Source organism: Eublepharis macularius, chromosome 1, assembly GCF_028583425.1.
Source record: "Eublepharis macularius isolate TG4126 chromosome 1, MPM_Emac_v1.0, whole genome shotgun sequence".
Lineage (NCBI taxonomy): Eukaryota > Metazoa > Chordata > Lepidosauria > Squamata > Eublepharidae > Eublepharis > Eublepharis macularius.
The window spans coordinates 96,682,867-96,698,993 of record NC_072790.1 but is presented as its reverse complement, the minus strand read 5'-3'; the positions used below and the strand labels follow the sequence as shown (position 1 = coordinate 96,698,993).

Genomic DNA, 16,127 nt, shown 5'->3' with positions numbered 1-16,127 from the left:
CATCAACCTTCTGGTCAAAGGCCCTATCTGCCAGCTTAATGCCATACCACTAGGAGGGTGTCAAGGCCAAAAGTGACACTAATCCAGCTCCATTCTTGCAAGCATGCTCTTCACAAACTCACCTGTCACTGTTGTTCATCAAGGGTCTTCTGTGCAAACAGATTTTAAGCTAGAAAAATCTCTTAGTGGCTGGCCTGCATGCGCGCAGTCCCAATGTGTACCTGCACAGAAGATACTCGACGAACAACAGTTACAGCTAAGTGCAACCCTAATTTCTCCTCTTTCAATTTTATCCTCACAAGATACCTTAGCTTTTAGGCTTGGAAGAGAGCACATAAGGTTACACATTGTGCTTCGGCCCTATCCATGACACCAACTCTGATTTGGATGTGTGAATGTGTAATGTATGTATGCATGTATTGCTGTTCTCAAGTCTTCTCTGCTAAACAACCCAAAATATCCAAAGATTGATGCTCTTCAGCTAAAAGAGGCCACACATATGCTGCCCAAACAGTTCATTCAGATCTTGAGTATTATCCATTCCGTAATGCATCAGTCAGATAAAAATGTGGATCACTATCAAAGTAAAAATAATTATTTATTAAACACAGACTAAAGTAAATATATAAGGCAACCAATGACATATTGCTTCAATTTTTTCTAAAAGGTTTATGTAATATTAGTTAAGCCAGGGTAAGTGGTATGGATTAGTAATCATTTGTAAAAACCTTCAATTGAAATTGCTTTGAATACTGAAATACTCGCTTTGAATAAATTTCCCACAACTTCAGCACATTCGGAGAAGCTAAATCTTCCCTGGAGAGCTTTCTGCTTAATGGTTTTTAATGTTGCTTTCTTACACAGGAAAAAAGTAATAAATTTGTATGTGTTTGTTTTTTCTACAGCAAATGTACATGAGCCTAGTTTGCTGAAAAATCTTCTTGAAGAGCTAATATGAAACATTAATATGTCCTTGATCACCGTCTATAAAAAGTGACAGAAATATCTGTAATGTATTTCCTGTTTCAGAATGAAAGAAATTTTAGAAATAGATTTTGGAGTCGAGCTTTAAGGAAGGGGAACTGTAATTAGATAAATTCATTGCATGCTCCTGTTTTGTATTGACTGAAACTGACAGAATAAAGCTTGAAAAGTCTTTGTCATTGTTGAACCCCTACAGTACTACTGATGTTGGCTTAATATATCAATTTGTTAATTTAACAATCTTTTTATGTAGTGCTAGAGAGAGTATTAGTTACTAAATGACAATATATCTGAATCACACTTACCGATGTAGGTCAGGCCGGTATAACTTGTGACCCAAAGTAGCATTGTGGTATTTCCTGCCCTCTGCTAGACAGTCCTGCTTCTTTTGCCACGGAAAGGCAAACAGTGAAAACAGGAGGCTTATCAGACTTTTGATGGCTTTATGACCTACATTTAGTTTTCTGGGTCACATTAGCAGGTCAGTTAAATGCTTGAAGACAATGTTAGCTGTTAGCTCTGGCAACTCAGGGCTAATAGTCATTTAGTTTAACTCATAAGTTGGTGCACACAGAATTTTGTACCCCCTTCTCAACATCCAACCATGACCAGGTGAAAGAATTTTCTACAAACACATAATTTAAGTTTTTAAGTTTCTCTAATTTTCTAAACTTATTTAAGTGTTTCCGTCACTGGTAGGTAATCCTTTGTTTGTATTTCGCTACTATCCTGGAAATGAGAGACAAATGGAAGTGGGATGGTTTTGCTTCAGTTTAGTTTCAATTTATCCTGTGGTCTATTTACTCTCTTTAGCTGGATAGCTGCTGCAAAGTGTTACCAGGGATCTGGGGCCCCCTTCCCAGATGTGTTCTGTCTGCTGACTCCATCTTTGCTAGATTCATTGTGGCAGCCATTTCAAGAGCTAGCAGTGTCATACTTTGGAGAAGGTGCCAAGGTTCTCCTTAGGCTATGCTAATGAGTGGCCATAACTCTGGACAGGAGACTGACAGGATTCACTGATGGGAAATTTGCATGCCTACCCATTGCCACATGGGCTTGCACCCACCTAGACCTATCAATGTAATCTCATCTACAAGGACAAGTCTTCTGCGCACAACATCTGATTACTGTCAAGCACCCAGATGGGCTTGATTACTTGTAGTGACCCTTCCTGTCTCTTGTCAAACTTTTACAGACGCGGGCACAGCCTCCACCCTGGCAGCCCTTTTGCATCTGGCCAGCCTTTTTGTCCACTCTGCCGAGACAATCACGTTTTTCTTACCTTTCTGGGAAACCTTCCTAGCTCATTCAAATTCAGGAAATGGTTCACCTTGAATTCCTGGACTTTACAATTATTTATTTGATATTCTTTTATGCTGGCTCCTATAACTATTGTTGTTCAGCTAGCCACAGGTGAGCAAGCTAATCCCCTCTGCTGGCTCTCAGGCTGCTCACTCCATTCTTCTCCTCTGGGACTAGCCATCCTTTCCCTTCAGACCTTCAGAAGTCCTGACTACAGTCCTCCTCTCTCAACCTTTGGGCCATCAAAGCAGAAAGTATACACTGCTCAGCAGGCTAAGGATAGTTAACTCCTTTGTTCAATCTGAAAAATCTTTCTCCCATCTTTAACCCTCCCCCCCCCTTTGTGGCCATTCCCAAGTGCAGAGTTCCCTCTCAGTCGGAGGCTTGATTTTCTTCTTTCTCTCCTTTCATGTAACTCTCCATATGCTTGTCCCTCTGAACACAATAGTTGCACTGTTCTTATGCTTGAATAACTTTTTAATTCCGGTACTCCTCTGTTTCCCTCAGTAAATTCTAAACCTTGCTTTGGAAAAGGCCTGGTTGTTTTGTGGTTACTGGTAGTCTGTTAGAGGCACTTTGGGCTTGCCTGCTCACTGTCCAAGTGAGCCATATGTTTTGCTCCCCCTAATTGGCAAGTGTGTCAGTTTTACAAGCTAGCCAGTCTGTGAAAGCAGAAAGAGGTTTCCCGCTGACACTGAGCTTAATTCCCCCAAATTGGTTGTGGTTCTGGGTGAGTGTCCCAAACCGATGTTAGAGTAAACACGTGTCTAAGGAAACACATGAAAGGGGGCACATGGGGTAACAAAAGATTATCTGTCAGCTTGTTCAAGTCACATATTTCTACTTTGAAATCATTGTAATAAGTTACCAATCATTACATCATAATGCCTCCCATCTCTCAATGCAGTCCGCTGATCTCCACAAAACACTGTTCCTGAGGAATTAGGGGAATCTAATTTAATCTGAATCCAACTGTGTGTAGTCCCTCAATACAGGGGTAGAGAAAGAAGTTTAATCAGCAGGCCCAACAGAGCATCTTTGTATTTTCTAGGCTTGCTTAGGCTAGAGTTGTGTGGAGCTGGGAGAAGCAGGCAGCCACTTATAGGGAGAGATTTTGAGGGCATCAGTTTTTGGAGGAAGCTCTTGTCTCTGCAGCGCCAGTCTCTCTGAAGACTGGCGCCATAAACAGCTCTGCCCTAGGCAAACCCAGACAAAATAGCATTCAGGATATTTCCATATAGCTTTTTCAAGAGCCAGCTTCATTCTTCTTCAGTAGCTGAAGCCCCAAGCTTAGCAGAGCCTGTCTCTTGCTAATATTGGCTAAACCAGTTGTGGGGAGGAAATGTTCTGCTCCTTTCTGGTTTTCATCCATTGGAAATATGGGATGATTTTTGGTCCACGTGAAGAAGTGGTATGGTATTCTACTGCCTGTCAAGCACTGACAAGCCATCTATAAAATAAAATAGGGCTTAAAGAACCATAATAAAGAAAAGAACAAAATTGCCCTGAGAACTGTCCCACACTGGAGACCTGATTGAACTTCATTCCTAAATGACAGTTTTTTTCAGTAAGTGGTACTATTTTAAGCACTGGCATTTCAGAACAGTCGTCTATCTCCTTTTCTAATCTCACCTGCCTTAATAATGAACTAAGACCCTTTGAAGGCCAAATTCAAATCCTGTTTGTTTATTTTCTGGATCTTAATTCATCCAGCTTTCCAAACCTGATTCTTTAAGGGTTCCAAATGAAAATTGTACTTCCAGACTGTGTTGCTTTAAGTGAGAGACTTTTGCCAATTGATTTGAACAACAGGATGAAAGTTGGCTTCTCTTATCCTAAGGAATTCCCATTTGTGATTTCTCATGAGATATGAGTATGCAATTTCTTACCTTAGGAACCTTTTGAGTAGGTGTTCCACAAAACTAACATCAGTGTGAACTATAGTATAGAAGTACTTTTCCATCTTATTTTCCTTTCTGAGTTGCCTCTTTGTGCTTTACCAATAAAAGACCTTTTTTTTTTTGGTTAAACGATCTGGCTGTTAAATTACTGAAACTTTGACATGTTAATGATTTTAGAGGAGTGGGTACTTGGAAAGTTAGAAATGTCCATGATACCCCCTACCCAATTCTATATTCCAAAAGAACTGCGGTGGGGGGGGGATGCACATTCTGCAGTTAGAAATCATTCTGAAGACTCTGGAGACCATCAGTTAAGCTTAGAAATGGAAAAATTGTAGTCAACTTGCAAGACGCTTTATAAAAGAGTGGTTAAGCTTCCTCAGGCAAGCATTTTGTGACTTAGTAAATGAACATCAAGATGCAGTCATTGTTGCCCAAAGAGAGGTTCTTACTTTCCTTGAATTATTAAATAGATGAGTAGTTAGCTTGAAGGGTTTCTACTCATTTGTTGTTTCCTGAAAGGAATGTTAATGGTATTTAGCACCATTATGTATGTGCACCCAACGCTGCTGTTTACCCTACAGACTTTCCCCAATGAAACTTCTAGTAGAAAACTTTATATAAAAATCACGTCAGTGACTTAGAAGAGAGCTTGCACAGCTATGAGAAGAAGCCATGGTGGTTGGGGGGGGGGACCTTTAGGTAGATGAAGCTTCCTGGAAGATCTTTAAACATAACACAGTATTTATTTCAGCAGTTTAATACTAATCTTATAATTCACTTACAACATTATTACTGAATCTCTCATACATTACTGCCTTAAGTTTCATTATCAATATGGTAATGGTACGTATCGAGTTCTGCGCTTCCAAGAAGGTTTAATGAATCATGCCAGACAAAATATCATTGTGAAGATCAGCTGCTTACTTGTGAGCAAAACAAATAGTAAAAAAGGAGAAGTGAGATTCAGGAAAAAGTAGTATTGGTAAAATAAATGATATATAACTAAAATTGTATTTTCATATCGATATGCTATAAGTAAATGTGATCTGTCTTATCCTTGGGTCTAATGATACTTAGAAAAATGGGGGTGGGAGAAACATCTGATATAGCCATCCTTAATTGGACTGTTGTAGGTGTATGTTCAGAGTTCTAAGAGAAGCAGTGGGCTGCAGTTGGGGTGGGGAGTACATAGCACACAGTCCCCAAATTGCCCATCTCTGCACTACAGAAAAATGCACTGTAATTACCCATTAATAAATTCACAGTTACCTGAGGAAAGGAAAATAAAGTCATAATTTGGCAGAGTAATTTAGGAATAAAATGTGTTAGAAATTGAAAGAAGACTGGAATAAAAATCCTTCTTAATAAACAATGGCAGGTGGCTTTGCTTCAGTTGAGAAGTATATGAATGGAGCCTCTAAAACAGTTTAATACTTTGGTTATGAATGATTGATTGTGCTTTGGTTAGTCTCATTCATTCCTTGATGTTGCATCCTTTTCCAGGAAGGTAGATATCTTTTTTTATGATAAAGAAAATAGTGGAAAGGATTTAATTGGGTCACCTAGATGACCCCAACTGAGACATAATACCAACGGTAGCCATTTATGCAGCCTGAGTCTTAGTGATGTTGGGTAAAAAACCGCGTTTGGTTTAAATGTTGTTGAACAGATTTTTTTCCCTTCAGGTTTAAGATGTCTTTCCTCACATGCCAATGCTATTATATTTAATTCTGAACAGGTCCACAAAGTGTGGTTCAAAAAATCCACAAAATGGTGCCGTGGACAAATAGGGGAATTTCTCTATAAGCCTGGAGAAGCCTCAGTTTTCAGAAAACTATGGAATATAAAAATATGCATGGGGGAGGGTTTAAAAAAATCCCAAATCATAGAAACAATGTCTGCTTCTTTAAGAAAAATGTAGTACTGAGATCTCACGAGACTACATTGTGAGATACTGGTGGCCATTGGGGGTTGCTAAGCAGCCTGCAACCAGCATTGCCTGAGGATTTGAAGTCTCAGTTGGTGACAGTGGGCAGGGGGAGAGAGAGACACTTTTAAAAAAGCAAAAGGCAGGAGGGAAAGAAGGAAGAGGAACAAAAAAGATAAAAAGGGAAAAGATGAAGTTAAAAATGGTAGAGAGTAACAGATAAAATATGGGTGGCAGGGCACAGAGGCTGCCACAGGGAGGAATAGCAGAAGGTATGTAGGTGGGTGCGTAAAAAGGATGCGTAAAAAGGAAAGGAGACAGGCTATGTGACATGCCATGAAAAGCAAAAAAGGAAAGCAAGAGGGAGTGGGGGAAACCATGTTTCTCCTGCTAATGTTGCTGAGCATACTGTTAACTCATTGTTTGCTCTGGTCATGGAGAAAGATTGTATAGGTTTGCCAAAAGCTTAGCAGGAGTTCCTCAATGACAAGGTCAGTAATGGCAGACAAGTGTCCCTGAAAAACTGCTTGCCCGCCATTTCTGATGATCCTTGAAATTATTCAACAGCGGGAACATATTGGGTAGGCTCTAAGATGCATACAGAGCAATCATGAAGACCACAATTACTTGCCTATGACCTACACAAATTATTCCCACCAAAGAATGTTTCCTCAATTGCTGTGCAATTAGCAGGGGTTCCTTGGAGGCTAAAATAATCCACTTTACACCAGTGGTTGGTAGCCTCTTACAGATACCATGTTAACATGATTGGCATAGTCTTGTTACCTGGTAGGTTAAAGGGATGATTAATTGGGAAACAGTAGGGGGTGTCACCCATAAATGAATGATATGGAGGGAGGTTCGGTATTTCTCTTTCTCCAGGGGCATAAATATATTTGATCTTAAATTTGGATTTGCCCATACACATTTTTCAAATAAAGTTTCAGTTAAATGAAACGTTCACTGTGGGGAAATGTTACCGCCGGACTTTTCTCAAATCTGGATGGAGAATTGATGTGGCATAGTTTGTGAAGGAGAGACTCAAGAGAAAATGGCAGAGAAAGGGGAAGAAAGGAATGTGAAAGTCTAGAAAGGCAAGAATAGAAAAAGAGTATGAACAGGGAAAAAAGACAGATGAAGTGAACTTGAAAAAGGATAAGGAAGAAGAATGGAAGGAGGCAGCAAGCAAGACAGTGGGGGGGGGAGCAAATGGGTACCATGTTACCCATGGCAAGGCATCACAGGGTTCACTGCCTTTCCATATTCTTGTCATTCTTTGAAGATTGCTTTCTCCTCATGGAGCATTCAGGAAAGGAGGATGTTTGATAGCAAACGACAGATGAATGTTCTAACTTTAGGAGGATGCATGATTTTTTTATTTTAACAAGCCAGTGAATTATTTTACATACTAGTGAAACATGGTTGAAAGGGACAGAAGTAGTAAATGTGCAGGAGGTGTTGGGAAGATTTCATCCTGAATCCCTTAAACCTGGTTAAATAATATGACCTTGGAGGATTTTGCAGCTTAGAGAAGCCACTAACAGCATCCCTATGCCCCACTAAGTCATGTTCTTGCCATGGGGGCAGGTGGAAGAGACCAGAGTTTGTTTGTTTCAATCAAGGAATCCTTGTTTACAGTTTATGCAAAAAGTGAAGAAAGTGTAGGAAAGGGGAGGAAAGTACACAGCGCAAGGAACAGGTGATATTTGAAAGCAGCCACTGTCTTTCAGTCTTTTACTTCGCATGTTGAAATAATAAGCTTTCTAGGGTGGTATCAGGGTCATTGTAAGTCGGCTGCAACTTGACCGCACTTACACATAAGAGAGATGAAACACAGAGCTGTTGTAAGGATGGCTGAGAATGTGAAATGTTTTTACCACTCATGCAAAATATGATTATTTCAACAAATGGCATTTAGTATGCTGGACGTGGGTCTTCCATTGAGTATGAATCTTGCATATGAATTTCATGTGATGCTGTCTTCAGCATTTTAGAGAGAGCCTCTCCTCCTGTGATTAGTGAAGACATGATGGAGCTACAGGAAAGACACTTAGATTCTTCTAAAATGTATTTTCTTGAAATTAGTAAAACTTTCATTTCCTTGTGTTGATTAAAGTAAAGAATCTTTCACTCAGTCAAGTTCTGTCTAGAGTTTCAGAGAAGGGTGGGGGGAGTGGTACTATCCACAGCTAGAAGCATTGTTAAAGCTCATACTATCACTTTGACATTTAGAGGTAGGACTCAGTGTCTTTGTAAACTCTCTTCTTCGTATTACCACTCTGTGTCTGGACTCCAACTGTTTCGCAAACCATAATATTTTTTAGTGAGTGATTGATCTGTATTATATGTCCCAGCCATCAGAAGAATCTTGAGATGTTGCTTGTATAAACTGTAATATAATCTGACACTGAGCATTTGGTTTCAGGCTTTTATAGACTATTGATGATACACAATCTTTTTGGATTTAGGCATAGGGCTTATCTGATACCTTCTCCCCCAAAAGCCCCTCATTTTCTCTGTTCCCCACTTAAATAACTCAACACATCTGGGCTAACACTGTAGAATCATTGTCCTTTCAGTTCTCTGCAGCTCATATTACTACAATATTTCCTTAAGTATCTGGTTACTGAAAGGGCAAGACAATTTTCCCTTTCCAAAATGAAGCTATTTTTAAATAGGTCTTATAAATTAATTCATAGATATCACCAAAATGATTCTACATGCAAAAGTTTGTTTATAAATATGGGGTGTCCTTGCAAGAGTCAAAATATAATGTGGCTGGAGATCTGTTTGCAAATAATAAGAAATGAGAGGTTTATGCGTGTTGCTTTTTGGGGCTTTATCGTCAGAGGTACTGTCTTCAGTTACAAGAATGATAAAACTGAAACAAAATCCTTTAATTCAATAACAAAAGGGCTAAATTTTAGGTCGGAGATAGTGGGAATTGGATACAGCACCATATACATAGGAAATTAATCATTGAAGAAATAAACCTATGAGCAACTAGAAAGACAGCCTTAAGGTGTGTCTATTTGATATCCCTGCATTGAATGAATTGCAGTAAATCTCTTTATATTTTTCCAGTTAAAGGAGTTCATGTGCAGAGCTCTGGTTTCTTAATGTAGGTGCAGTGACACTGTTCGCTTTTACATTTTGGATCAGGTTCAGTGTTTTTTAATGTGAACATTAGAGAATCCTAAAGTATAATAGCTAGCTAAATATGATTTGAGCAGTTTCATGGTGGTGGACATTTCAGTGCATGTGGTACTGTGTTGACCATCAGGGCAGACACCTAAACATAGTTTCCATATATACTCGGTGAATTAAAATGAGTGCAAAGATTAACTAGATATGGACTGTAGACTTAAAAATTTGGATTCTTAGTAATTCATAGGGAGGGGATATTGTAATATTTGCATATGTGGTGGTTTGTTTTGTACTTTTAATAAAACAAACATTTTGTTTATGTTTATATTACATTAGAAGTTTGGTAGGAAGTAAGAGTAAAATGCTTGTGGCTCCAGTAAACAGAATATTCTTTATCTGGAAAAGCGTTCTTGTGTACTCTTTCAAATTAGAGCATTCTGGTAAATCTGTTATCAGTAATCATGCTTAAAACTTTTGTTCTTTCTTTCAGGTAGTAGAGATCATGTCAAGTGCCATTGGTGAATTAGTGCAAGGGATATATTATGAAAATTCTAACTTAGCAAAGGTAAGTCCTTGGAATCACAAATATTACTCAGGTTATGTACTGAAATAACCTTTCCCACACGGGCACACTTTAGACAAAAATAGGTACTGGAGAGAAGAGACTAAGCTAAAACTAGTAAGTAGAAACTCAATGTGATGTTGCAGCTGCTAGGCTGTTACGTTTCAGATGATGTGTCAGGGAATGCTCAGCCTCACAAAATGTTCCTACCTATACCGAACTAGTTGCAGGGGGAGGAAGAGAGAATGTGCCATGCTGCATTTCCTCCTGAGATGCAGATTTTGTATTTGTAAGTATTGTTTTATGCGGAAGTGAATCCAGATGTTCAGTTTCCCTACCTACCTGACATTGTACAGTGCAACCAAAGCTATACCACGTGTGCTTCCAGCTGAACAACTTTGCACAAGCAAGTTAAACTTTTTTTCGTGGCAGCCATGTTCTTGAATTATCGTAGGTCAAGCTTGGCTTTTGCTTTGTGCTTCGTCTAAGCAATGTTACCAAGATCATAATAGCATATTGCCAAACAACTGGGAGATCAAAGGCCATAAGGAATTTAGAAAGGAAAAAACATACCTCTGGATTGGGGGAGACAGAATATTGGTTGCTGGTTGTTGACTAGTTGACCTCTGGGCTGGGTTATGTTGGCTCAGTGAGCTTTGGAGTCATGTGTACTGGGAACTTGTGTTATGAACGCATGTATGAACTTGAGTTATGGGAACTTGTGTTCATCTGCGGTCTTCCTGTGCAGTTCCCCATGGGACTGCGCACACGCAGGCCTGCCAACTTCGGAGATTTTTGAAAGCTCAAAACACTAGGGGGCGCCCTCGCCTCTCAGCACGCATGCGCGGCCATCTTTCCCGCCGAAAACAGCTCCTAAGAGGTGGGGCGCACCTGACGTACCCTCAGTTCCTCTTTTGCCGCCGACTTGAGAGGTTCTAGCTCGTCCGTTATCCAGCGTTATTCAGCTAAACTGTAAGAATGTCGGAAAAAGCTTTGTTTAAGAAGTGCGTGTCTTGCGATCGCAAGATGACAAAGTCTGATGGGCATTCTAATTGTCTATATTGCTTGGGGGAGACCCATAATACACAAGCTTGTAGACACTGCCGTACGTTCACCCCAAAAGCCAGAGCCTAGCGCGCAGGTCAGCTTCAGGCCTCCTTATGGCAGCGTGCCATGGCAGCTACTGATCGGTTCCGCCCAAACCTTCAACATTGGGTTCATCTAAACCGACAAATCCGTCGGACCCAAAGAAGAACACCTGACTGCCGCCGTCTGCGTCGGTTTGCAGCTTCGAAACTGATGGCTTCAGTGTCGGATCCAACGCCGTCGGAACCCAGACCTAAGGCCCCTTCGGAACCACCTACCGTACGCTCTCACTTGAGTCATGAAGGTTCCTTGACTCCGAGGACATCAGAACCGAGGACTCCTTGAAGCGGAAAGAGTTCAGACCAACGGAACCACCGCAGCGAGCCCGGTATTCCAGAGTCTTCGAATCCGGCCAGTTCTCAGGTAGCTTCGGGCTCCGACCTAAGTAAAAAGAAGAAGAAGAAGCATCATTCTTCTAAACGCGACAAACAGGCCTTGGAAGCCGTGATAACCCCGCAACGACCAGCAGACCATCAGGCTACAGGGGACTCCGAACCACCGAGGAAGAAACACTGTGGTTCCAATGACCATCGATCTCAGGGAAGCACTCCCCGTTCGAGGGGTCCTAATGAGGAAGTGGTACCTGTACTTGAAAAGCCCCCTACACCATCGGGGGGATCCAGGTCATCCCCTCAGAAGTCATGGTCCTCCCGCTCCTCTCGAGGTGAAAGAGGCCACTCGAGGGAAAGGAGAGGCTCCCGTCAGGATCGTGAAAGTCCTTATTTTGGTTCTCATTTGAGATCTCCTCCACCGCGTCGACATTACAGGGAGGATTCCTATTACTCCGAGCTCGAGTTTCGGGACCGTTTGGGATCACCCTCCCTGTGGGCTTATTCCTACCCGGGTTCCAGGAGGACCCCTAGACTTTCTGATTCTGAACAAGACGACAGTGCCCGCCTTGACCGACCTTATGACTCTCCTCCGTCTGACTCCCCGGATGGGACTCTTGGACCTTCGGAGGAAGCGTCCCCGACGGATGATTTTCGTGCCTATAATGAGCTTCTCCAGAGAATGGCGAAAGCACTTGAGTTGGAAGTGGCTTCTACGGAACCACGTTCGACCGATAAGATTCTGAGGCACATTTATTCTGGTTCGACCCCAGCACTTGCATTTCCTATGATTGAGGGTTTTCTTGAGCTCCTCACGGGGCTGAATTTGAAGCCCGCTTCCACACCTGCAACCAACAAAAGAGTGGAGAACTTATATCGGGTCAAAGATGATCTATGCCCGTTTTTGTCTTTACACCCTCCTCCGTCATCTCTGGTAACAGAGGATATGCAAACCAGACCTAAACAGGGATCGCTTTCAGTTCCGTCGGATCAGGAAAGCAGGAAAATAGATTCGATGGGCAGGAAGGTTTATACATCTTCAGCCTTCGCCATTATGCAGCCATGATGGCTGCCTACCAGTTATTGTTATGGAACAAGGTAGCTACCTTTGTCCCGCATTTGCAAGAGGACCAAAGGATTTTCCTTCGGGTGATCCAAGAAGAGGCAGTTCGTTTATCTCGCCATCAGATCAGTGTGGCCAGAAATATGGCAGATACTTCGGCGAGAGCCTTACTTTCTGCACTTGTCATCCGTAGATTTGCTTGGTTGAGGTCGACCACTTTGACTGTAGAGACAAGAAATAAGAGTGGAGGACCTCCCGTTTGAAGGACACACTCTTCTCGGATAAGACCGATGAATATTTATCTAAGAAGCGCAAGGATCGGCTTACAGCCCGCTCTTACGGACTAGTGCCTCAACACCAGGCTTACAACAGATCTCAATGTAGGCCCTTTAATAGAGGCCACTTGCAGCATTTTCACCCCTACCACGGGTATGGCTACCAGTCTCAACGACGTTATCAGAGCCCTCAAACGTCTTTCTCTCGGAGGAGGCTGGGCCAAAGGAATAAACAGGGAGGCCATCAACAACAGGCTAAAGAACCAGCTCATGCTCAGAAGCAATTCTGGCTATTACAGGGACCTGACCCTCTGTTTGGAGTCCGGCTAGCTCCCTTTTTTTTCTGAATGGTGTTGTATTGGTTATGATTCTTGGGTGTTACAAATCGTTAAACATGGTTATAAAGTTGAGTTTTCACAATGGCCTGGCCTCCAATTGCCTACTTTCTCCCCCCAGAGTACTCAACCAGGGGTGGTATCTGAATTAGTGGCCCTTTTGGATAAGGGTGCGATTGAAGAAGTGTCGGATAATTCCTCCCTTAGGGGTTTTTATTCCAATCTATTTGTGGTAGAAAAGAAGGATGGAGGTCTCCGACCTATTTTAGACCTTCGGGGTTTAAACGCATTTATTCAGACCCGTAAATTTAAGATGACCACTTTGCAGACGGTCTTGACTCTGATACCTTATCAGTATTGGTTTGGTGTTTTAGATTTGAAAGATCCTTACTTTCTTATTTCTATCTTCCCAGATCATAAGAAATTCCTGCGTTTTACATACGGTACTCGCATTTTTCAGTACAGAGTCCTTCCCTTTGGGTTGTCCACTGCCCCTCGGGTCTTCACCAAATGTGTGGCAGTAGTCATTGCCTACCTAAGGTTGCAAGGTTGTTGTATTTTCCCATACCTTGACGATTGGCTCATAGTGGGACATTCAGCTGCTGATGTGGAGAAACAAATTTCCATCACTTTGTCCACTTGTTTACGCCTGGGATTGTTTGTCAATCAAAAAAAGTCTAAGTTGGTTCCCTCTAGGGTCACACAATTCATAGGGGCGGTGATAGATGGCGTACAGGATTCTGGTTTCTTGCCCCAGGACAGAGCCAATAAGATTAAACTTTTGGTGCAAAAGTTTAAACAGTGCATATTTCAACCCGCTAGATTGATTCAAGTGTTACTAGGGTATATGGCATCAACAACTGCTGTCATTCCCCTGGCGCGACTTAAAATGCGCCCTCTTCAACTCTGGTTTGTTTCTGTATATCGCCCAGAAAGGGATTCTCGAAACATGAAGTTTAGTATCCCTCGTAAGGTGTTCCTATCTTTACACTGGTGGTTGGTTGATTCTAACCTGTTTGCAGGAGTGAGGTTTGGATGTAGGCAACCGGAAGTGTCGATTACTACAGATGCCTCCACTCTGGGATGGGGTGCCCATTGTAATGGGTCTTATGCTCACGGGATGTGGGATGACTCAGAATGTACTGAACACATTAATCTTTTGGAACTACGGGCGGTTCTCTATGCCTTAGTTTCTTTCTCTGATATTGTTCAGAATAAGACGGTCCAGATCCTAACAGATAACACTACCACCATGTTCTATTTAAATAAACAAGGGGGTACAGCTTCTGCCCGGTTATGTATTGAAGCTATGAGGATCTGGGATTGGGCAATTGACCATTCAGTATGGCTATTAGCGGTCCATATCCCAGGGGTGAACAACACGGTTGCTGATCGCCTTAGCAGGCTACAGGGTGAGAATCATGAATGGTCCCTTCAAGATGTGTATTTACATCCTGTCTTTTCAGACTCGGGCTTTCCCGGCTTAGACCTCTTTGCTTCAGAGGAGAACCACAAGACTCCCCGGTATTGTTCAAGAGGAGGAGTCGGCCTAGAGTCTCTTGGGGATGCCTTCCAGCTAAAGTGGTCCGACCACTTCTACTATCTGTTCCCTCCGTTCCCCCTCCTAACCAGAGTCATCTGCAAGATTTTAATGGACAAAACAACGGCCATCCTGGTGGCCCCATTCTGGCCAAGACAGCCTTGGTTTCATGCGCTCATGAGACTGCACGTGAGGAGGTATCAGTTCCCGCCTCAGCCGGACCTGTTATCGTGGAAGGGGGTGTTTCACCACAGTGTGAACAAACTCAGACTGACGGCTTGGCTGATCCTCCCGAACGGGGTTTCTCTGAAGGAGTAATGCATGTTCTAGAAAATGCTAGGCGGTTGTCCACTCAACAATCGTATACTCTGAAATGGAATAGGTTTTCTCTATGGTGTCAAGGACGGGGTTTGGATCCGTTTGCCTCCCCGCTTTCTACAGTTTTGGACTTCCTTTGGGAACTTAAACAGACAGGGTTGTCTAACTCGTCGGTTAAGGTTTATATGGCAGCTGTTTCTGCCTTTCATCCCCCGGTGGATAGAAAAACTGTTTTTTCTCACTATACGTCCATGTTATTTTGAAGGGGTTGAATAACATTCCCTCAGGTGAGGGCAGTGGTTCCTCAGTGGTCTCTGCCACTGGTCTTGACCAGGCTCATGTCTAGACCTTTCGAACCCTTGGCCACATGCCCCCTACGCTTCCTGTCCTTTAAGGTAGCGTTTCTAGTGGCAGTTACTTCGGCTAGGAGGGTTGGGGAGCTGGCAGCGTTATCCTCTGAGCCCCCTTATCTGAAGATCCACGTGGAAAAGGTTGTTCTTAGAACTAAGGTAGATTTCTTACCTAAAGTAGTGTCAAAGTTCCATATGTCTCAGGAAATTTCACTACCAGTGTTTTTTAAAGAACACACTTCTGAGGCAGACAGGGCCCTTCACACTTTGGATGTACGTAGGGCTCTGCTTTTTTATTTAGACCGGGTTAAGGATTTTAGGATAGATTCTAATTTGTTTTTATGTTTTGCAGGCCCAAAGAAGGGTCATAAGGCCAGTTCTCAAACGTTAGCTCGTTGGGTTGTTCAAACTATTTTTGTTATGTTACAAGTCTATGAACTTACCTTGTCCTTTGGAGGTGCATGCTCATCCCACCAGATCTCAAGCGACGTCAGCAGCTCTCATGAGAGACGTTCCACTGCAGGACATCTGTAGAGCAGCTACATGGGCCTCCGCTGACACGTTTGTCAGACACTACGCCCTGGACGTCCTAGACAGGAAGGAAACAACAGTGGGCATTGCAGTCCTACAATCAATCTTCCTGTGACAGCTGTTTATCACCTCCACCCAGGTATTTAAGCTTTTTAATCTCCCATGTGGGACTGTACAGGAAGACCGCAGATGAAAAACAGTGTTTCTTACCTGTAACTGTTGGTCATCTAGGTCTTCTGTGCAGGCACACATACCCTCCCTCCTTCCCCGCTCTTGGTACTTACCTTGTAGTGCGGCGGCGAAAAAGGACTGAGGGTACGTCGGGCGTGCCTTGCCTGTTAGGAGCCGTTTTCGGCTGGAAAGACGGCTGTGCATACGCGCTGAGAGGCGAGGGCGCCCCCTAGTGTTTTGAGC

General features: G+C 42.6%; 1 protein-coding gene across 1 annotated transcript in view; it reads left to right on the top strand.

Annotated features, from left to right (window-relative positions):
• Positions 1–16,127, top strand: part of PDSS2 (decaprenyl diphosphate synthase subunit 2) — a 155,654-nt gene that overhangs the window by 95,581 nt on the left and 43,946 nt on the right. The window contains exon 4 of the mRNA XM_054981362.1: positions 9,755–9,829. Within this exon, the coding sequence (XP_054837337.1) occupies positions 9,755–9,829 (75 nt within the window). The remainder of the gene's footprint in view (positions 1–9,754; positions 9,830–16,127) is intronic.